Here is a 23,559-nt window from a genome sequence, read left to right as displayed (position 1 = left end):
GGACATTGCTAAACTTTCTGGAAAAGTACTTCTTTTATTGAGTTTCTGGTTATTTTATGTGGCTTAAAAGCCTGGCAGTGCCAAGTAAATTCAGCAATATTTTCATGTATATGCAGTCTCCACTCCTGTAAGCTCATTTAAATATTTTAAAACTGAATCTTGTTTTTACATATTTTGCATATAATAAAATGCAGCAATATCCTTATACAGTCACAGTCTGTATTACCCTGGTCAGTCCTTTGTGGTGTAAAAAACATATTTATATCATATTTGCGTAGCACACATCCATGCACAGTTATGTAGGAATAGAAGCACATGCTGCAAATAAGAAAGAAAATATTTTGGCGCTATATATGGCAGTGAACATGAGGACCAATGCACACGGTCTGCATTCTAGATATCACTAAATAAAATAACAAGATATATACCTGTTATTGCACTGTAGATATTTGATTCAATAAACATTTATTAAAACAATATATACTAATTAAAAATTATAATATCACTGCTCAATATGCAATGAGTAAACAATACAAGTTAGCGATGTATGATAATGTTCCTTCTCAGGCTCCGTTAATATGACTCTGCAACACTTGCCAAATATCTTTAATCAGCTACTATTGTAGCGATATATTCAATTCGGGACCTCACGGCAATAGTACAAAGGCTATAGCAATTCCTTAAATAGCCGAACAGTTAAACCAGCATATTGAATATCCGATTACAATGAGACATGTATAACCACTAACGCGTTTCATTGCCAGCGGGCAACTTCATCAGAGAAATGATCCAGTTTTCTGCTAGAGGAAATACTATATAGTTCAACCTCCTCTAATTAAAATACCATATACCTGTTGTTAATCCAGCAGGAAATCCACAGTGCAAAAAACAGTTTAAGAAGTCAAAAAAGGACCTTATTTGATCTTAAAGATCTATCCCAATCCATATGTTATTTATTTATTTTGTTATAGAGTTTCTTTTTGTATATTCAAAAGTTATTAATATGATATATTTTTATCTCTATTTCTCTCTTTATCCTTAATTCCATCGTAGTCAATAAATCTCATTATTTAACATTAATTTATTGTACAATGGTGCCCAAAAGCCAAAATAATTTACCAAAAGCATCCAATTATAATAAATTGTCACAAAGGACTTCAATACCAATATTTTACTCTATACAGAAAACACTAAAATTAATCAATCACATAAGGTATCTCCCATGATCTATTTTAGAAAATTATATAATAAGAATAATCATCTTATCAATCATCATAAAATTCCTACTAGGAGACAAAGAAATAAAAAACAAAAAACAAATTACCTATAATAATTATATTAAATAATTCCAATCCACAATCATACACTAAACCATTTGACTAAGTTTAATAGATTCATTAAGACACGCAGGGGACAGTGTTTTTAAAAGATAGATCCAGAAAAACCTCCTATTTACAGAGGCTTATTAAATGATCTCTTCCCCTAGGTGCAGGTTTAATGAACCCCAAACCCATAATCGTGAGACAGTCAGGATTACACTTATGCTTCTCCGAAAAATGTCTTGATACACTGTGGGTTCTCAACCCTTTCAAAATATTTCTTCTATGTTCATTAAATCTTATTTTAAGTTTTCTTGTAGTACGCCCCACATAGTACATATTACAACTACACCTAAGTAGGTAAATTCCAAAAACTGAATTACAATTAATAAATCCAAGAATCTTAAACATCTTTTCACCATCCCTAGTGTCAACAGAATATATTCTGTTCTGCATATGTTTGCAAATAATACAACGTTGTCCTCCGCATCTAAAGGAACCATCTGGAATTTATGGCATCCACTCCAGATTAACCTTTCTCAAGGACCCAAATTCACCCATCTCAGGTTTCTTTTGGAATTTTTTACCCTGTGGATTCAAGAAACTAGTAGCAAGCATATTTTTCAGATTACTGGCTCTTTTAAAACCACAATTGTTTTTTTTTGGTAAGAGTGACTTCAATACTGGGTCTTGTTTCAAAATAGGGTAATTAGAGTGAATGATTTTTTGAATAGTCAAAGATGCTTTATTATACTTAGAAATAAATGCTCATTCTATATCCACACCTTGATTCTTCCTTTTTTCTTTCCTACATTTACTAACATCAATTTTATCTGATTGAAACCCACCAACATCAATATCCAAATCTGCCCCAACCACATTGGGAGTCAAAAAAGTCTTTCTATCTAGTTTCTTAACCTCTGTGGACATTTTTTAAAGAAAATATGTTGTAGACTTGCCAGCTTATCTAAAGGACACTACCTCTTTATTGACAGATTTTGGAAACTATACATTGGAAGTAGAGTTATAGATGGGTGACAGTTGACGTCCAAGCCCTATAATCAGCGATAGATCATGTCAATGGAATAAAAGCGATTAGTTATTTCTTAGTTCTGACACAGCAATGGGCACAATATTTGCACCCAGCTTTGCCAACTTGTATATGGGAAAATGGGAACTTGATTTTTTTATATAGTGAAAAAAACCCTCTTTGAAATCTATAGTCTTTTATTGTAGACACATCAACAATATTATAATGATTTGGGATGGCCCACTAGATGTATTAGAAGAATTTCTTAAATGTCTGGATATAAATGATTTAAATTTGCGACTCACTTCAAAGTCTAATGGCATTAGTGTAGAGTTTCTGGACTTGGTCCTGGAAATAAAAGATGGTGTGATTACGACTAAGACATTTATTAAAAAGCTTGATACTAAAAGTTATTTACATTACGGAAGTTGTCACCTTATGAAATGTAAAAATAATATTCCTCTCTCACAATTTAATCATGTTAAAAGAAATTGTACAGATAAAGAGACATGTGATGAGCAGATACAAATCTATGTGGACACAATTAAAGATAGGGGATCACCTGGTCAGGTAATTAATAAGGGCTTAGTAAAAACAAAAGCGCTTATAGCACCTAGTATGCTAAAGTGTAAGCAGTGCAAAAGTAACTTTTCTAGATAAGGTTGCCTGTGGTATTTATAGATGTTACAAAAAATGATGAACTGTCTAACCACGTATGTGATCTATATAATAAAATAATAAGGCTCTAAAATTGAGGATTCAAGAGCATGTTAGAGCTTTCAAAAATAAGTCTGAATTGCATTCTGTTTCGCCTAACTTTTTATAACTTATCACAATGCGGATTATAGTGGCCTCAAGTTCAAGGCAATAAAACATGTAACCTTGGGGGCTAGAGGTGGTAGCCTGAGTAATAAGCTTGCATGCTGTGAAATGCATTGGGCTTTCAAACGTGATACTTTAAGACTTATGGAATAAATGAAGCCTTTGAGATTGCTCCCTTTATCAACTAATGAAGCTTTTCTCAGTTTTTTTCCCCTTTTTTCCATTTTAGTATATAGATTATTGTCTTTATGTGCTCCTCATAATATTTTATGTGATATACTACACTGGATTACCTTGGGATGCATGTGCTTTCCTGCTCATGCATTAAGAGAAAAATTGTTGTACAGGAAATAGTGGAATTTTTTTCTTTGTGTCTTTTATTATTTTGTATTGTATGCTGTAATCATTGTAATCATCGTTGTTTTATATTATATATATATATTATATATATATATATATATATATATATATATATATATAACCCACCCATTTAACATAAGTTAAATTTCATTCAGAATTGATCCAAAACAAGTTTTAGTTGTATTGTTAATGGCACTTACAATTCACATTTTAATCTTAGATAAAGTGACACTGCCATCTACTGTTCAAAGTTAGTATTGTTATTTCTGAAACACAATGCGATCAATTATTTCTATTGAGACTTAAGAAGACCTTGACTACTCCTATGTCAATTACTTGATAAGTCAGTAAGCACCAATATTGTCACCAGCACACAACACTTGGGGAAGAGATGCCTTATAATTACTGCAAAGTGTGATAACACATGAATACACCCGTACATCCACTCTCAAAATCACCTCCCACAATAAGGTCATGATATCATGAAATTAAGACAGCAATATTAATTTATAATAAAATTATGGGGGAAACATTATTTGACTGTTAAATTAATTAATTATGACAGTGTTATCATTATGAAGGGGCAATTACTTTATAACGAGGCACCATTTATTCTGCACACTTGTGGCCCTACATGCAAGTGTATGGAATCTGCTGATCTGGCTGTGCTGCCGTATACTTAGCAAGTACTTTTTTTACATGCAGTATTTGCATTAAACATTAAATAGTGTATGGCAACACAATAAGAAGCTTTACAAAAACAGCAAAAACATAAAACTAATTCTTAAAGATATTTCTTTCCTGGAGGCCGATCTGTGCAGCAGTTATAGCCAGGGCTCTGTGGTTTGTGTCACAAACTCAACTGAAAACCATAGCCATATGGAGGGGGGTGGTTGATCCATAGAGCCAATGAGAATCACAGACGTTATGGCCACTGTCAGAAGCATAACCCTGTCTAGTACTAGAACTCAGGACAAATTCTTTCCTGGAGACACCCTTGTTTCATCTCCATAGAATAAGTGTTTCCTTCAGCTCCAGTACCTTCTTAGAGGTAGATGCTTCAACAGATTAGGAGCAGTATTATGTAACTGTTATAATTCTGGGGAAAAATCATCTTTGTTGCTTCTATTCTAGAAAAATGGCTGCAGAAAAAAAATGCATCAGTGAAAACAGGGACAAAGTTGTTAGGATAGGACTACAAGAATCCTCAATACCTCCAAACAGAACAATATCTGAAAAGCACAACAAGCATGCTAGACACTTCTTTTCTCAGTTTGGTATTTTGCTAGTTTTTTTGTCCTGGGTCCAAAAACTTTAAATCAGATGCCTTTTCTCTTTTAGTTTTAATTTATTTGACATTAAATATTCTAAATCACAGGAAGAAATATAACTCATTATTGACCCATCCCAGCATCTTGCCTTTAGCTCTATATCCTCATTAAAGATTGCCCAAGACAAATGCACTGTCGGAGGAAGAATTTCAGATTAAATTATTCTCTTGGTCTAGGAAATTTACCTAGTACCTACCGCTCAAAGAGACACCAACTTCTTCTCTAAACTCCTTCTGGTGGAGAAACATTAGCCTTCTAAACAGTTCTTGATCTGAGAAAACTCATTCAACTTGTGTATGCAAGAAATATCCACATGGGGTCAGTAAACTCTATTCTCAAGATCATGTAAATTGTTTCTACCTAAATGTAGAGCTAATAGAGTGTATTTACAATGTACCGTACAACAGCTCTGGAAGAAGACACATCAGCATAAGTAGGAAATTTCTTTATTATGAAAACAAATCTTTTTGGTCTGAGGACTATGATTTTGTGGCTCTGTTAAGGATGGATTGGGACATGTATTTTCTTGTTGATTTTATTTTGAAAAACAGCTTGTTGTACCCTCCTGACTCAGTCTAGAAGGAATATATTATACATTGTAGCTTATGCACAAGGGTGTCATCTTATGTGATTCATTTTACCCAAATATAGAAACATTATTCCCAAGATTTTCTTAGGCATATGACATACAACATTGTTCCAATATTAATCCTGATATGCTTTGTCTTGGTCTATGTTTCTTCAGGTCATCTCTTGCTCCTTTTAATTTCTCTGCATTATTGTACTTTCTATTTTGCTCCAATTATCATCCACAATATAACAATTAATTCTGGTTTATTTTATCCCTGTATGATCTTGCAATTTTTTCCCAGATCTTCTCCACAGCTTCTTTGCCCGTATCAAGCAGTGTTGTTAAATGCTTCCATCCGTTTTTTGCAGTCATCAAGAGATACTCTTCATTCTCTGAGCAAAGTAGGACACTGTACCTGGCAATTACTAGAGACTGTGCAAACCTACAGCACACTAAAGTGAATAGAGCATTTTTTTCCTCTCTTGTCAATGGAACAATGCTTTCAAATCCTGCCAGTACATATCCCCCTACAGAAATAGGGTCAGCATTTTCCAGCATCATGTACATTATAATGATTGCTACTTCAAAAACATAATAACCATAGCTCAAGTCACAAAAATCTAGAATTCCTGAAACTTTGTACAGTTCCTTAGTGCATCCATCTGATAAGTTAGTCTTTTGTAATAAGATATTGTAGTCATTCAGGTCTCCGTGATTTATGCCTAGAAGGAGGAAAAACAATTGGCATGAAATTTATTTTTAATTTAAAACAGCTCAAATTTTCATTTACATTTTACCAAAATGTAATACCTTGCAAATCACTAGTATATTACTGTATGCACTCATTCATAAAACTACAGTTCCCCAGAGTGCCTCTGGGAAGGTAAATGCAAATTGCATCTGCTATTTTGGGATGGGCATACTGCAGTGAATGAACTAGAAAGATTCAGGAAATTCTTGGGGGGAAAAGGGAGGAGCCAAAAAACAGACTGGCTACGGAGAGAAGTGATGTGTGACTGTTGGCTAAGCTTATAGAGGATCTTCCCACAAAGAGCCACTGAATTCCATGGCTGAATTGATGTCCTGAGGGATGTTTGCAGCCAGCTCAGAAAGAAGCACCTTTGCAGTATAGGAAAAGACCTAACTTGCCACTGCCCATGAGATGTCAGCAGGACTCAAATGAATACAGATACGTTTATTTTGCTTTGCTATGTTCAAGTTATTTAAGTGAGACATCAAACTATGATATTAAAACCACTGACCAGGACTGTAGTATTGCTATTGAGAGGTGTTATATCACTGTCTAAAGGAAGAATTTGTTCCAATCAAATCTGCTGCATTTAAAGTTATCTGCAAGCTGGGACATAGAGAGCAATCACTCATTAGTAGTTTGTCTATATTGTATTAGAAGTTTGATTCTGTTGTTAAACTGCTTAAAATGGTTGCTGATAAGAGAATTGCAAAATATTTAACCCTACAGTTGCTTAGAGAGAGCTGCTTATTCCATTAGACAGATTGCTAAGTGGACACTGAGTCCTTTATACTGGAAATCATTTATGGTACAGAATTGCCATTGTTTACGGAGCTCAGGATTCACGCATGCATCAAGGTTACTGATTTCAACTTTCACAAGTAAATAAGGTTCATGTGTCAGCTGAAACTTTGCTTAAACCTGTGGATTACAATTTACTCCCTTGGGTTTTGTATATCATAAAGTGACCCTAATGTACAGTCATTTCTTCTAAAGCACCTAACCTGAACCAGCTGGATTAATCCTTGTTGCATCTCTACTGATTTTTGTGTGATAAGTATAATCTGTATAATTGCACTAAAAGATTGTGATTGATTGGTCTATATTATCTGCTGCCGCAGCATTTGGTGTAATGGTCTATTTAACTCGTAGCAACCGGTTGTCTCCTAAAGTATCTATCCAGTGAAATCCATTTCACTAAAGCACAGTGCCTAAATGTAAAGTGGGATATATTTATTCAGTGATCTATGTATGGTGTTAATTTATGTATGCATATTGGTGAACCAAGATTCCTAAAATGCTATTTATTTTGTGACATGTTGAATAACATTGAATGTTGATGGTATTGTGGTATTACTTCCCTACACTATCGCTACTTATCTGCTGCTGTGGTAAAACCTTATGCCACAAGCAAAGAGAATAAACCCATTACTTTATGCAGTTTTATCCCTGTGTTCCTTGTTTTTTTCCAACACTACTGGGGGGAGCAATTTTTTGCAGGAAGCTCCAACTAGCAACGGCAGGTCTAACCAGTCCTCATAGTAGGCTATTTCTGTCAAAAGACATCCGAGGAGACTTGGCAATCTGGTCAGAATTCCTCTCGACATTTAACGGTGTGTGTATCTGGCCTTCTGAAGCACTATCCTCTGTCTCACTAGACTTGCATACCAACGCTTCCGGGTCGTGGGGTTTCGGCACTTATTTCCAGGGTTCATGGTGTGTGGCTCCTTGGCCTGAGTCCTGGATTGCGAGCGGTTTGATTAAAAACCTGTTGGTGTTAGAGCTTTTCCCTATTATAGTCGCAATAGAATTGTGGGTCACGAAACTGAAAGGGAGAGACATTGTTTGCTGGTGCGATAACTTTGGGGATAGTGGAATGTATAAACAGACAGAGTGCATATTCACCACAAGCTATCAGTCTGCTGAGACACATGGTACTCAGATGCCTGGCACATGACATTTCATTCAGAGTATTGCATGTCCCAGGGGTTGACAACAAAATAGCGGACGCCCTACCATGTCGTCAATGGCAATGGTTCCGAGAGCTGCCCCCACAGACTCAGTTGAAAGGTACGACATGTCCGGCTTATGTTTGGGAGATCATCGAGCCGACATAAGGGAATTAGCGGAAACATCATTAGCCCCTCGTACCAGGAGAATGTACCGGTCAGCATGGCTTCAATGGCTCAGTTTCGTGAAAGCAAGAGGAAGGGCAGAGCAGCCAGAGGCAGATAACATTCTGGCTTTCATATGGGCTAAGTGCCAAGCAGGTGCCACCAAGTCCTTAGTCTCCCTGCTGTTGACAGGCATATCCTTTTCGGCCCGTATCTTAGGTACAGAGGACATAAAGAATTTCCTTATTGGTAGAGCTCTTAGGGGATGCCGCAAGTTACAACCTAGAGAGGATGATGTCAGACAGCCGGTATCTGCAGACATTTTGAAGCAGCTAATAGGGACCTTGAGTCAGGTAACAGACAGCGACTATGAAACAGTCCTATTTAGTACGGCATTCTCGATGGCCTTTTTTTGGGCATTCAGGGTAAGCGAGCTAGTAGCGAAATCGCAGCACAAGGTAGGCAGCGCGTTACTCTGCAAGGCTGTCAAAATTGTTTCCTCGCAGGTGGCATATAAAATACTGCAGTCCAAAACTGATCAGTTGGGCAAGGGCCACTGGTTGTTAATGAAGTCAGCAGAAGACACTGAGATATGCCCCGTAGCATGGTGTAATCGTTTTTCAGCAGTATGCCCCCCGGAGGGAGTGCCTTTGTTAGTGCATGCAGGTGGTGCATCATTGAGTAAATATCAATTCAATGCGCTGTTTAAGAAAGCCTTGCAACGATCCGTTCTGGATCCTACACTGTTTGGCACACATTTGTTCAGAATCGGGGCGGCTACTGCTGCTGCTCAGTCTTGGAGCCTCCATTGACAACATTAAGGCACTAGGTCGTTGGAAGTCGAAAATGTATAAATGGTATATACGTATGCTGGGTCCCACAAAATGATGACAATGTGGGGCAAGGAAGGGTGTAAAATGTTTGTCTGCAAGTCATTTATTGTACTGCATCAAATCCGTTCTACCTCTTTCTTCCTTGTCCTGGGACCAGTGGTTAGTGCCGAACGGCCATACACTGTTTGGTAAATTTGACATAGTTTGGGTCGCCTCACCATCCTTGCCTTCTCCTCCACCAATTTAAATTAAGCAAATTCTAATTGAAATCTAATAAATTGCAACTTAAGTTAGTCAAATTTAACAGTTGTCCGGTGTCGTTATTCTTTGTGTTAAGTTTGGTTCTGGTTAAGCGTGTTTATAAGGGTAAGGTAACAGAGGTTAGGAACTCTTCAGTCTGCAGTTTATGACAAGTGCAGCAATAAGCAAAACATCCCTAAACTCAGAAATGGTACCTGCAGCTTAAGGGTTAACTCCTCTCCAGTTTCCAGCCAATGGGATGGAGGTGGGTGTTGACTCGCTGGAGAGGATGTACGCCGGGTAAGTCATGTTCATTTTTTTTACTCGGCTGGAAATCCCACCACACCCTCCCTATATGTTTGGTATTTATTATGTGTCATTAACCGTTTGCTTTGCGGAACAGATTTGTTGCAGGAAGGCACACGGTGCTATCGCTGATTGGCCAAAGGGCACTACCCTCTACGAAGCACCTTGGCTCTTGGTTCTTTAAATAGGACTCCTTGGCCTGCTCTGTATGGGCAGGTCATTGTGAGCCCAGAGGGTGGTAGGCAAGCTGACGCCAGATTTAGGACCGGCCAATTGTAAAGGGTTTGACCTGGGACCAGTGGTTAGTGCTGAATGGCCATACACTGTTTGGTAGTGCGGACGCAAGAATTAGCACCAACCAATCGTAAAGAACTTGTCCTGGGACCAGTGTTAGTTCCGGACGGCCATACACTGTTTGGTAAGTTTGACATAGTTTGGATCGCCTCACCATCCTTGTCTTCTCCACCACCGATTTAAATTAAGTAAATTCTAATTGAAATCTAATAAATTGCAACTTAGTTAGACAAATTTAACAGTTGTCCGGTGTCATTATTCTTAGTGTTAGCTTGGTTCTGGTTAAGCTTGTTTATAAGGGTAAGGTGATAGAGTTTAGAAACTCTTCAGTCTGCAGTTTATAAATTAGTGTTTGCTACATATGTCTGATGTGCTTCCTATTATAGCACATCATTATTGCCACATGTAGGCAACAGACACTCAAATGTTGAGAAATCAATATTGTACCATGACCTACAGTAGGTGCAGTGCAATAATGCTGCCACCTAGTGGGTGCTGCTGATCTGCATGTGTGAATATATATGGTACAATATGAGAAGTAAAATAGAAAGTGGGGGGGGTGAGGGGCAGGTCACATAAAATAAATTAGAAGGGGGAAATAAGGTAAGAAAATAATATGAACTGAAGGTACATTGAAAGGTAAGGACTAATTACCTTGGCTAAAATTAAAAACTATAGTCAAATATATTGTGGGAGGGTCCCTAATCAAAATAAACAAGGAGTGAAATTAAACTGAAACATGTTATATTCAACAGTGATAATAATATAGTGAATTAATCCCCAAAGCTCTACTTAACCAACCAAGTATATAGCAATAGGGCCTGACGATTACACAGAAAAAATTGGATTATACTGCGTGAAGTGTAAAGGGTTAAGCTTGATTCTCAAGTGCAACAAACAAAAAATTTTCCTGCAGACACCAGCACAATTGGGAATCTTTTAGTCACACTTGAGGACCAATGCGGGACAATGTTATTGGTAGTTGTAGTTGATGGTCATATTGGTTCTGCTTTATTAACCGATCAGGTTCAGCATGGTGGCCTATTTGCCAGTGGTTTGGCCTAAATAAGTCAATAGTGTCTCCAAAACTTTGCTGGACTATACAATGTTTCCTAAGAATCACTGGGATAGAGATTCAGAGAAGATACTTTTGAGTCAGAGTTGTGTCTAATTGTAACAAAAAAACATATTACTAACACATTTAAGTCATTCATTGTTTTGAACCCCGCCTCTGGGGACTTTATCAAGATGACACCTTAAAGTACATAAGGCGCATTTCAACCCCGCCTCGTGTTTCAATCCCGCCTCTGGGATCTTTATCAAGGTGACACCTTGATAAAGACCCCAGAGGCGGGGTTGAAACGCAACCGGTCAACACGGGACATTCTGTTTTCTACAGCGCAAGTACGCTATCTGGAGGAGAGCCGTTTGTTCAGCTGACTGTGCCTGGGATCATACACTGACACGCTGACTCATCTCTTACTATCTGGTAGGAGTGCATTAGCTGTTTTAAATCAGGATTTGCCGCTGAAATTGTTTATTTGGATGTTCTTTTATAGTTTATGTATTTTAATAAATCTTTGAGGTAATACACCAGGGGGTAAATGTATCATAGTCCGGTTTTTGCATCCCGCGCGAGATTGGCGAGTTGACAGCTAAAATTTAAAGCAGCGCTGCCTTGTAAAGGCAAGTTTCCCTTTACAAGGCAGCGTCGATTTACATTTTAGCTGTCATCTCGCGGATCTCGCGCGGGATGCAAAAACCGGACTATGATACATTTACCCCCAGATGTGATTTTGTCTCTCCTATACATATTGATTGAATAACGGATCAAAGGGAGACATTTATACGGATGAACAGTATACCATCAGAGTGGATTTCTCTATGTTTATGTAAGTCTGATGCTAACGACTATGTGTGGTTTTGATTCTATATCCACTTATGGGTGTTCCTTATAATTGCTGACACTAATGAATAGCGGTTTTTCTGGGTGTATATAATTGGTGATTAGTCAACCACTTACCCATTATTTCTTTATTTTTCCATATTAAACAACATCTTATATATCGCTTGGAGAAATTAATAAGAATTTTGTCAGCTGGGACATTTGATTATCAAGAGACAACTGCTTGAAGGAACATTTATGATTGATGGAACATTGAAAGTATAAGAAAGAAAAAGAAAATAACTCTATGATGGACTTAATATACACCAATTCTAGGTGTTGAGAATTGAGACCATTTTGTTTGATGCGCCTTATGTACTTTATTGTTTTATGTTTGTTTTAAATGCAGTGGCATTTTATTGTGTATTTAGGCTGCTATCAAATAGGGAGCGTTGTTGTTTTGGGATACCTTTTTTGGTCTTAAGTTTTCGCAGCCAAACCTGTTTACCCAGACCCACCTGTACTGTCAGTTAACCTATTGTGACAGGAATTCAGTGCTCCTGTCCCTTAGTTACTTGGTATCCTGGGGTTCTGTTTCACAGTTTCTATGGACTTGTGTAATCTGCCTTATCATTTACAACTTCTCACTTTTACCTGAGTGACCTGTTTTTAAAATAAACCACTTTGTTTCATTCACATTATGTTCTGTGATGTTCATACTAATAATCCTGACACAAACATTAATTATGAAGAAGATCTTGATCTTATCATTATTGCATTGTTTAGGCTGCATCTGAAAAGAAATGTTGCACTGATTTAAGAAACCTCTGTATAAGCGACGATCACCACTGAATTTTGAAGGCAATAGTGGAGGCGAAATCTGTCATTATTTTTTTAATGTTCCTGCAATTTAGTTATTTATTTTTGCTGAGTGTTAACAAGGGTTTCTAGTTCTCTGATCTTGTTCAGAGAAATACAAGCAAACTCCTGCAACTCTTTTATTTGGTTCTTTAGAGTAATTAGCAGAGTTCCTCCTGCGGACTCTATATTTTGGCCAGATTATTCTGCAACAGTCCAGACTGAATTGGCATCCAGTGGCAAGAAGGAAGGAAGAACTCTAGATGATGTAAAGAATGGTCAATGGCAGCAGGATTTGGTACACAGTCAAGTAAATAAGGCAAAGGTTTGAGGCAGAGGCATAGTTAAGGACAATCTCGGATTGGTACACAAATAGTGGATAATTGGAGGCAGAAATTCAGCAACAGCAACAGATACTAGATTACAGGCAGGAGCACAATATTCACACATTAAAGACAGGAACAAACAAGGCATTAATAGGAGCTAAAACATACTGGAACATCAGGAGAACAGGAGCTATAACACAGAGTAAAGGCAGGGAGCTGTCCAGCAGCCAGAATTGCTCAGTCAGCAGAGCAGCAGTCTCCAGCAACAGAAGCTCCAAGTTAAGTTTGAATTTTGAAAGTAAGTTTAGGGTATGGGGGAGGTGAGAGGTGTGTGGAAATGCTAAAAGAGAGGAGATGGTGGTCAGAGAGAGAGAGAAAGGTGAATTGTTAAAGTCAGAGACAATATAGAGGTGGGAAAAGACCAGATCAAGACTCAGTTGATCTGCTGTGTACCGACCCGGCTTGTCAGTTGGCCCTTCTCCTGCTGAATCCCTGGCTTAACTGCATCAACTGCATATAAAACATTATTTTATATGCCATTATTTTGTTTTTCCTGATTGTACATTTACAAGTAACTACTTTTTGCCTGTTATTATTCTACTATTTATATGCCTTTATCTTGTTTTTCCTGATTTTATATTTACCAGCAACTACTTTTACCTGTTATTATTCTTGCCTATTTCCATTGTCCTTATTACCTCTCCTTCTATTATTCCTTGCCTTCCATGCCCTAATTGGTTATTGTCCTCCATCTTGCAATTGTCTCCCTGCTTATTCTTACCTGTTATCCGCTGTCCTTATTATCTTACTGTTCTGCTATCATTCTTACCTGATTTCATTGTCCTTATTATCTCACTGTACTGTTGTTCCATGCCCTCCACGCCCTAATTCGTTATTGTCTTCCACCTTTTCATTGTCTTCCTGCCATTGTTCTCACCTGTTTTTCACTGTCCCCACTATCTCCCAGTTCTGTTACTCTCTCTTCCTACTATGTCTCCCTGCTCTCACTCCATACCCATACTCTCCCCCGCCCTACCTCTCCCATTCCTCCCCGCCCTCCCCCGCGCGCTGCTCATCTTGCTAACCTCATCCCCATTTACCCCCTCTCCTCTCCCCCTTTCTTCTGTGCCCTCTGGAATGCCAGATCCGTCCGCAACAAGCTGACTACTATACCCAACCTCTTTCTATCCAACTCCTTTAACCTTCTTGCCGTTACTGAAACCTGGCTCTCCGATTCTGATACTACTTCCCCCGCTGCCCTCTTCTATGGTGGCCTCTCCTTCACCCACTCCGCCAGACCTGGTGCCCGCCTAGGCGGTGGAGTTGGCCTCCTCCTCTCCTCCACCTGTACTTTTCGTGTCATTCCCCCTGAACCCTCCCTCTCCTTCTCCTCCTTTGAAGCTCACTCCATCCGCCTCTTCTACCCCATCCACCTCTGCGTCACTGTCATCTACCGCCCCCCTAGCCCCACCTCCCTCTTCCTTGACAACTTTGCTAGCTGGCTTCCTCACCACCTCTCCTCCGATCTCCCCTCGATCATTCTCGGTGACTTTAACATCCCCATCGACAACCCCACCTACCCTGCTTCCAGCAAACTGCTCATCCTCTCTTCCTCCTTTGGTCTCACCCAATGGACATCCTCCTCTACCCACTGCCTTGGTCACTCCCTTGATCTTGTCTTCTCCTACCTATGTAGTCTCTCGTATCCCCCATTCTTAAGAAACCTAATCTCGACCCCACTTCTCTCTCGAACTATCGCCCCATATCTCTTCTCCCTTTTGCCTCCAAAATTCTCGAGAGGCTCATCTGCAGCCGTCTCACATCCTACCTTTCTGAATACTCCCTCCTTGATCCTCTCCAGTCTGGTTTCCGCCCCCTCCACTCCACTGAAACTGCCCTGGCTAAAGTCACCAATGACCTCCTCTCTGCTAAAGCCAGGGGCCACTTCTCTCTTCTCATCCTCCTTGACCTCTCTGCAGCCTTCGACACCGTTGACCACCCCCTCCTCCTTCACACCCTCCAGTCTTTCGGCCTCTCCGGCCCAGTTCTGTCCTGGTTCACCTCTTACCTTACTCACCGATCCTTCTCTGTCACCACCTCTGGGTCTCTCTCCCCCCCGTCCACCCTTTGAGTCGGGGTCCGTCAGAGCTCTGTTCTGGGACCCTTACTCTTCTCTCTATACACCTCCTCCCTGAGTGAACTCATCAGCTCCTTCGGCTTCAGCTACCACCTTTACGCTGAAGACACTCAACTATACCTCTCCTCTCCTGATCTCTCTCCCTCCCTCCTCTCTAGGGTGTCCGCCTGCCTCTCTGCCATCTCCTCCTGGATGTCCTCTTGATTCCTCAAACTTTACCTTGCCAAAACTGAGCTCATAGTTTTTCCTCCCTCTCATACCTAATCCCCTTCTGACCTCTCCATCAATGTCGACAACACCTCTATCTCCCCTGTTCCCCAACTTCGCTGCCTTGGTGTCATCCTCGACTCCTCTCTCTCCTTTGGCCCCCACATCCTCTCTCTTGCTAAATCCAGCCGCTTCCAGCTGTGTAACATCGCTCCCATCCGGCCCTTCCTCTCCCAAGATGCCACCAAATGCCATATCCACTCTATGATCATCTCCCGCCTGGACTACTGCAACCTCCTCCTCACTGGCCTCCCCCATTCTCATCTCGATCCCCTTCGATCAGCTCTTAACACTGCCGCTAGGCTTATTTTCCTTTCTTGCCGCTCCTCTTCTGTCTCCCCCCTCTACCTAGCCCTTCACTGGCTCCCATTCCCCTTCAGAATCCTCTTTAAGCTCCTCACACTCACCTACAAGGCCCTCGCCAACTCCACTGTGCCCTACATCTCCACTCTCCTCTCTATTCATGCTCCATCCCGCCCTCTCCGTTCTGCCTCTGACCGTCGCCTCTCTTCCCCCCTTATAACCTCCTTCCATGCGCGTATCCAAGACTTCGCCCGCACTGCCCCCCTCCACTGGAACAAGCTCCCTCCCTACATCAGAACTTCCCCTAATCTGTCTAGTTTCAAACGGGCCCTAAAAACCCACCTTTTTCTTAAAGCCTTTCTGTCTCCCACTTAACTTCCTACCTTATCTTCTGCCTCCATCCCCCTACTCTCCCTCTCTCCCCTGCGTCTCTCTGTCTGTCCACCCCTCCCCCTAGATTGTACGCTCCTCTGAGCAGGGCCATCTCTCCTCCTGTTTCCACCACTTTTAACTCTGCTCTCAAGCTACTTAGCCCTCCTCCTCGAAAGTCCGCCACCCCTAGTCCATTCTCGCTCCCTCCCCCCCCCCTGGGGGTCCCCCTGTCTTCTGCGCCCTCCTTCTTGGGCCCCGTCGTTTGCGGATCCTCCCTCCCCCTTCCCCGCCCTCTCTAGCTGTGCATTGAGCTTACTGAGTTACTGTGCTTACTGTTTACTGTACTGTGCTGTCTTCCATTGTATTGTAATTAGTTTGTCCCTGTACGGCGCTGCGGACGCCTTGTGGCGTCTTATAAATAAAAATTAATAATAATAATAATCAAGGGAATGGACACTGTGGTGGGAGGAAGAGGAGGTCCATTGAGATAAAGGAGGAGAGGGAAAGAAGTTTGGAGGCAGCAGGACCAGAGAGATTGTCTATAAGGCTATTAAAGTCCTCCATGATGAGGAAGGTGTCATATGCAAGCCAATTTCTAATCATATAAAACTGCAAATATGTGTTTGTGAATTAATTCATAGTATTAGCTTGGTGTGGCTCATATAAACTCTGTGTTCAGCCATGGGTTAAAACCTGAAAGGAGGAGGCTAAATTAATGCACCTCTTTGATTGTGCTAAACTCTTCATTTAGCTCCAAGAGGTATTTGTATTTTTGGATATAGAGTTCCAGATGAGTGGCCAATACCAATTTTTGGCATGGATCTTAACAGATAAATATCTTTAAATCTCTCTTCAAGGTTACATCAACAACATCAGCAAAATCCGACTAACAGACCCATCCCATTCTTGTTGATATCTGTGATATCTCCGCACATTTTAATGTGAGGGGGGGCAGAGCAGCAAGGATAAGTATGAATGAAGGGAAATAAGGACACATAATAACAGGAGTTATGTATAGTATGTAAATGAAGGGAAACGTACCTCCTGGTGTGTGGAGGTAATAGCATCTTGTTAGGACATTCTGGTAGGAAGTTAGGCCAGTGTAAACAAACCCTGACTTAATAGATGTTTGCAGAGAGGTCATAAACAACTAATTTGCATCTACACAGACTTGGTCCTGACATTACACTGTAAGCATGTTTAAAATGTCCTGTAAATCTAACAATTTTGTTCACTTTTGGGAGTGTACCATTCCTGTTGTTTTATTACCTTTTATTTTACACAAAACTATTGTATTATATCTTTGAATGCCATTTTTTAATTGTTGTTCATCTTAAGCATATTAAATTACACTTAATAATGTCTCTGTGTTCTTATGAATTCAGACTTAGCTTGATTTTAGAACTCTACATAGTTGAAATGGAGGAGATCATTTGGTTTATGTTAACTCTGTGTCAGGGGACTTCATTTTGGTTTATAAAAGGAAATTGTGATTTAGTTTAAAGGTATAAAAAAAGTTTATGGGATTTGTGGATGGCGTGAGAACGTTACTTGCCTGACTGCATTATGCCAAACTGTGAAGTTTGGTTGAGGTGGGATAATGGTATAGGGCTGTGTTTCAGAATTTGGTCTAGGCCCCTTATCTCCAGTGAAGGGCAATCTAAATGTTTCAGCATAACAAGTCATTTTGGACAATGCTAAGCTTCCAACTTTGTGGCAACAGTCTGGGGAAGGCCCTTTTCTATTCCAACATGACTGTGCCCCAGTGTACAAAGCAAAGACTACAAAGACATGGTTTGATGAGTTTGGTGTGGAAGAACTTGACTGGCTCACACAGAGCCCTGACCTCAACCCCATTGAAAACCTTTGGGGTGAACTGGAACTGAGATTGCGAGCCAGGCCTTCTTGTCCAACATTAGTGCCTGACCTCATAGAATGAATGGGCACAAACTCCCACAGAAAGACTCCAACATCTTGTGGAAAGTCTTCCGAGAAGAGTGGAAGCTGTTATCGCTGTAAAAGGGGAACTAGCTCCATATTAAAATAGATGTATTTGAATACAATGCCATTACAGTCCCTGTTGGTGAAATGGTCAAGTGTCCGAATGCTTTTGTCCATATAGTGTATGTCTTTATTTGATAAATATACCTCTTGATCTATCTCTGGGCTGTTGTATGAATGCAAGTTTTTTTATATTGCTAGAGGATTCATGTGTGCAATTGTATCACATGTGTACAAGTGTGTTTATCCCACAAAATAGGTTGTCTGGTATATATGCAGAGAATACCATTCCCTATGTTTACCTGAAAGCATGGAAGAATGCATTACTGTGCATTTGTGTGGTCTCTAGCCTTGTGATCCATGTATATTATAGTGAATTTATGACAGTGTATTGTTTTTGCAAAAAGTACATCCATGTACATTTTTTATAATATATGTATGTTATATTTGTATGTAATGATGCACATTCTGTGATCTAGTGCATGATTGGAGACTCAATTCTCAAGAATCTTGATTCAACTTCAAATGTAAGACTACATGATATCAGTACAGTGTTGTATTTGATTTTGTGCCGGTCATTTAATGGTATTATTATTATTATTATTATTATATTGAATTTATAAAGCACCACAAATAGTTCACAGGGCCATATAGGATATGTTTTTAGACTTTACTAAACAGATGTAGTAAGAAAAGTTGTAACTTTGGATTTAGGGAATGTGTTGCAGTGTAGAGAAGTTTTGTTATCATGTGTGTGTGTGGAGTAAATTTACCTATAGGTGGTTCTGCTTTTCTGGAGATAAGTTGAAGTCCAAAGGGTCTTTTTAAGTACTTTCAGAAAGTTTGCCTGTTAATTAACATCTTTTACCATCGCGATCCGCAGCGATAAGAGATGCAATAACGGAGAAATGATCGCAACAGTGAAAGAGTGTACTTCCAGGTACTGTGCCAGTCTGTTCTCTACACATGCGTGGCTATTGAACTTAGAGGAAGGTGTGGAGGAGTGTCAAGCAGAACTTCCCTCTCTGGCAAGGCTTTTACTATTGGGAGAGAGTTGCTAACGCCATCTGAAGGGGACGTTAGCTATGAGAGACAAGCTCCACAAAGCTAAGCTTTTCAGAGCTCGCTAAATTGCACAAGTTCACTGTTCCCATAGAGAACTAAAGGAACAGCGTAAAGAGTGATACTTTACTGAACACCAGAGATATCTGTGATATATCTGGCATTACACTGTTGTTGAATAGCTCCGATACTAACATGTGCCTTGATTTGGCAAAATGATATTTAATAAAGAAACCATGAATATTGTGAATAAATTTATTTTCCCCTAAGGTGCATGTTATACAATGTTCTTTACAAGCTCTTAATAGTCTCCTTGACAAGATATTCACATTTTTACTTGATATGTTTAACAAGTAGTAATATAAATATAAATATTGTGTTTAGGACAATATTATTTTCAATAGGAAACCCCTAGGTGAGACTACTTTTCTAATTTTTTTCCTAGCTATCTCATCCACATTCATCTGATACCATATGTAGGCAATGTCATTCCTTAGACATTTAAATTTATTATAAAATATTTAGAATCCTTTTTACATAGCCGTTATTTTCACCAACAAATAAAGAGACACTTGCATATAGTGCGCCCAGGTACATTTGCAGTTACAAAGTTATCTTTCCATATTTCTGACATTGTGCATTGTTACACATTAATTGCAGCAGAATTTGGCCTAGAGGTGATCAGATAATTATAGCCCTATATATCAGTGAATCTGACCCTTTGTGTCAGGGAACTATACATCTTATGCAGTAGGTGCAGCCAAACCAGGACTAGGGTAGGAAACACATATAGTACACTGTGTAACTCATTGATTGCAAAATATGTAAAGGTCAAGAACATAATACTTACATCTACGAAAGGTTTTCAAATTTTGCTGCACAGAAGCTTCATATTGATTGATGACTACTTCAATTTTTTCACGCAAACTCTCTTCCTTAACAGCATAAGTGTACTTTCTCAGCAATGGGGTGTTTGACAAGTTCCAAATAAAATCACCACGATGAAAATGTTCCTTAAATGGATGCTGGAATTTCTGAAATGGGCAATATATTGTTTTCAGTAAAAAAAATAAAAAAAAATCATCAATGATCTTGTTGTTTAAATTGTTATTCAGAGCGCCAATAAAACATAGTTTATTATCTATTAGTAGTGAAGACATTAGGAAGGGCGGGTATTCGGTACATGTTTTACAATAAACTCTCCTGTAGTTTATGCTTGAACTCCATTCACTACAACACGAAAAACATGGAAATAAGAACATTTGACAGAGTGGGCTGCATAAGTTTTGTCAAGAAAGGAAACAGAGCTGAATAATACATGGTGTCCTTTATGTTATGTGTGATCAGGGACGGATTTACCGCTAGGCAACCTAGGCACCTGCCTAGGGCCTAGCGGCTCTCGAGGGGCCCAGCTGGGGGGGACAAGAGAAAATTAAAATAAATAAATAAATAAAAAATTGTGGCCCCCTTCCCCCGACTCATGCGGAGGGGGGGGGGGGGGGGTTGTGCCCCGAGTTGGAGGAGGGGCCACACGGGGCTAGTGTAGTGACTGGTCTCCTCCCTCCCTCCTCTGTGTGGCCTGCTGTGTCACATGGGACGTGCACCACAAGACAGGTGCCGTCCCATGTGTGAAGGGGATGAAGACTCCACGGCTCCTAGATGGAAAAAGGTAAGTTGGCGGAGGGGTAGGGTAGTATATTAATAGTGTGTGTGTGTGTATTTGTGTGTGAGGGGCCACTGTCTGTGTGTATTATGTGTGTGTGAGGGGCCACTGTGTGCGTGTATTATGTGTGTGTGAGGGGCCACTGTGTGCGTGTATTATGTGTGTGTGAGGGGCCACTGTGTGTGTGTGTGTGTATTATGTGTATTGTGTGTATGTGAGGGGCCACTGTGTGTGTGTATTATGTGTGTATGTGAGGGGCCGCTGTGTGCGTGTATTATGTGTGTGTGAGGGGCCACTGTGTGTGTGTATTATGTGTATTGTGTGTATGTGAGGGGCCACTGTGTGTGTGTATTATGTGTGTGTGTGAGGGGCCACTGTGTGCGTGTATTATGTTTGTGTGTGAGGGGCCACTGTGTGCGTGTATTATGTGTGTGTGAGGGGCCACTGTGCATGTGTATTATGTGTGTGTGAGGGGCCACTGTGTGTGTGAAGGAGGGGGGGCAAACCGATATCTTGCCTAGGGCCCCATGAGGTGTAAATCCGGCTCTGTGTGTGATCACGTCTAAACTTAAAAAACCTGCTTAGTAGTGATGATTGTGGAACCGAATGAAGCCTATATCATCTTGTGACACAAGTGTCTAATGTGCTTATATCAGAACCTGCACTCATTGTTAACTGCTCTCTCCAGACCAAGTACGTTTATTTGGATTTGCCGTTACATAGAGAGGAATTCATATACAATATCATACAAAACTCTTTCTCATATATTACTCTTGCTAAGTAACTGAACAGCTGTTCTTTGCAGTTTGGGTAATTATAGAATTTTTAGCCACTGAAGGCCTATACAGAATATAAATCTGCTCTTCAGCTATTTTCAATGTATGTTTTTTTATAAATAAAATTTTTATGATTTGATTTTTTTTTAATAATAATAAATGCATTTATATTAATGAGAACAGTTCTTGAATGTTAAATCTCTGTCATAATTAGATCTAATGTTTTCTATTAGAAGGTACTGTATATGGTAGTGTTTAGCGCTGTTTCCTTGCGTGTTAAATTTTTTTGTAGTGGGACTTGCCATTGTCCTTTTAACAGCTGCAATCACTTATGAACCTACTACTTATTAGTAGCTCAGTGCCGGATCTTTTCCTAAAGAGTTGTCTGTAAAGTATTTCCTGACAAATGAGGGCTTCCCCAATATAAGGAAGAAGGATCATAACTAACTTGCTATATTTGGGAGTGAGTCAGTATGGCCATGCCCTTTAAGAAGATCTTCAACCACCAGTAATATTAAGCAGTAAGGCTCCGTGTCCATCAGCTAGCACATAGGCAGGGTCTAATGTCCGGGACTCCCGCTGTTTATTTGGTACTCTGTCTGGTGCTTCAACAGCACTCCTCCTGCACTGGAAAAATCAGAATTTCAGATCTATTGTTATTTCTGTGTGTACTTTCATGAGCCCTACATCCTGGATAGGATAATTAAACATCCATTGAGGTGTGATTTTGAAAATATTCACCATCAAACAGAATTTGACCATGCTTATCAACTTTTGGAGCCTGCTGTCCGGGAGGGGGCTCCATCATGGAAGCATGGCCACGTGAATCACACCATTAGTTCACACCCCCCTTCCAGTGGCGCACTGAAACCCCCCCCTCCGCTAACTAAGTGCCCACCATAGCGGCACTGTCCTATACAGCAGCAGCGGCGCCGTCAAAGAAGCGTCCGCGGCGATGCGGTATACACCGCTGCGGACGCTTCTATGACAGCGTTGCGCTAGCTGTATAGGACAGCGCTGCCGAAACGGAGCTGCGGGCGCATGCGCAGCAGCTCTCTCGCAGGTTTTTTTTTGGGGGGGGGGGGGACAATCCTGCGTGCGCCCCTGCTGTCAATATTTACCCTATCAGTGGGTGGGGGCGGGCCAGGATGACGCATTTAGCCCTGCCCCGACCCACTTCATAAACAAGGTGAGCTGGACCCGGAAGGTTGCCCTGCACTCCCAGGAGTCTGGGAGTACTCCCAAAAATTAGGGAGTCTCCCGGACATTATAAAAAGTTATAAAAATAGATGTTGTTTGCTTCCAGGTTATTTGAGGCCTGTCCCCTTGAATGATGGTATCAGTTATAGTGTTTCAAAGATGTCACAATGAGCCTTGTTCATTAAGGAAAGGAAAGGAAAAAATTAGTAACTTTGAACCTTGGCAAAACCATGTTGCACTGGAGGGGCAGGTAAATTTAAAATGTGAGGACAGATTTAGAATTGGGGTAGAACATGTCCTAGAACAACTTTTAATGTAAGTGTACAAATAAAGCTATCAAGTATTTGCATCCTACATGAAAAAAAAGCCAATATTTTCCTTATGTGCAAAACAATAAACTCATTTGCACCCCTTGCTCTGCAACATGGTTTTGCCAAGGTTCAAAGTTACTAATTTTTTGCTTTACTTTTCTTAATGAATCAGGCCCAATGCGTTCAAAAATTGATAAATTCGGCTAAAAATATATTTTAAAATGTAATCTTGAAAATACTTTATTTCATCAGCTTTAAAATAATACTAACCCCCACATTTTGCACAGTTCTCCACCACCTAATCTAAAACCTCTTTACATACCACTAAACCCTACACTTTCACTTACACTGTGCACTAATATTGCTATTCTTAACCAGTAGGCCTTACCCAACCTTCATTCCTTAAAAATATTATAGTAAATACATA

At 40.0% G+C, this 23,559-nt stretch overlaps 1 protein-coding gene across 1 annotated transcript in view; it reads right to left on the bottom strand.

Moving 5' to 3' along the window:
* Positions 1 to 5,292: 5,292 nt before the first annotated feature.
* LOC142152000 (hydroxylysine kinase-like) overlaps positions 5,293 to 23,559 on the bottom strand; it is a 38,810-nt gene continuing 20,543 nt past the window's right edge. Inside the window, exons 3-4 of the mRNA XM_075208176.1 lie at positions 20,033 to 20,216; positions 5,293 to 6,155 (exon numbers count right to left, since the gene is read on the bottom strand). Coding sequence (XP_075064277.1) covers positions 5,686 to 6,155; positions 20,033 to 20,216 — 654 coding nt within the window. The 3' untranslated portion in view covers positions 5,293 to 5,685. The remainder of the gene's footprint in view (positions 6,156 to 20,032; positions 20,217 to 23,559) is intronic.

Source organism: Mixophyes fleayi, chromosome 4 (genome assembly GCF_038048845.1).
Source record: "Mixophyes fleayi isolate aMixFle1 chromosome 4, aMixFle1.hap1, whole genome shotgun sequence".
Lineage (NCBI taxonomy): Eukaryota > Metazoa > Chordata > Amphibia > Anura > Limnodynastidae > Mixophyes > Mixophyes fleayi.
The sequence above is the reverse complement of the archived record's forward strand: the minus strand, read 5'-3'. Positions and strand labels throughout refer to the sequence as shown.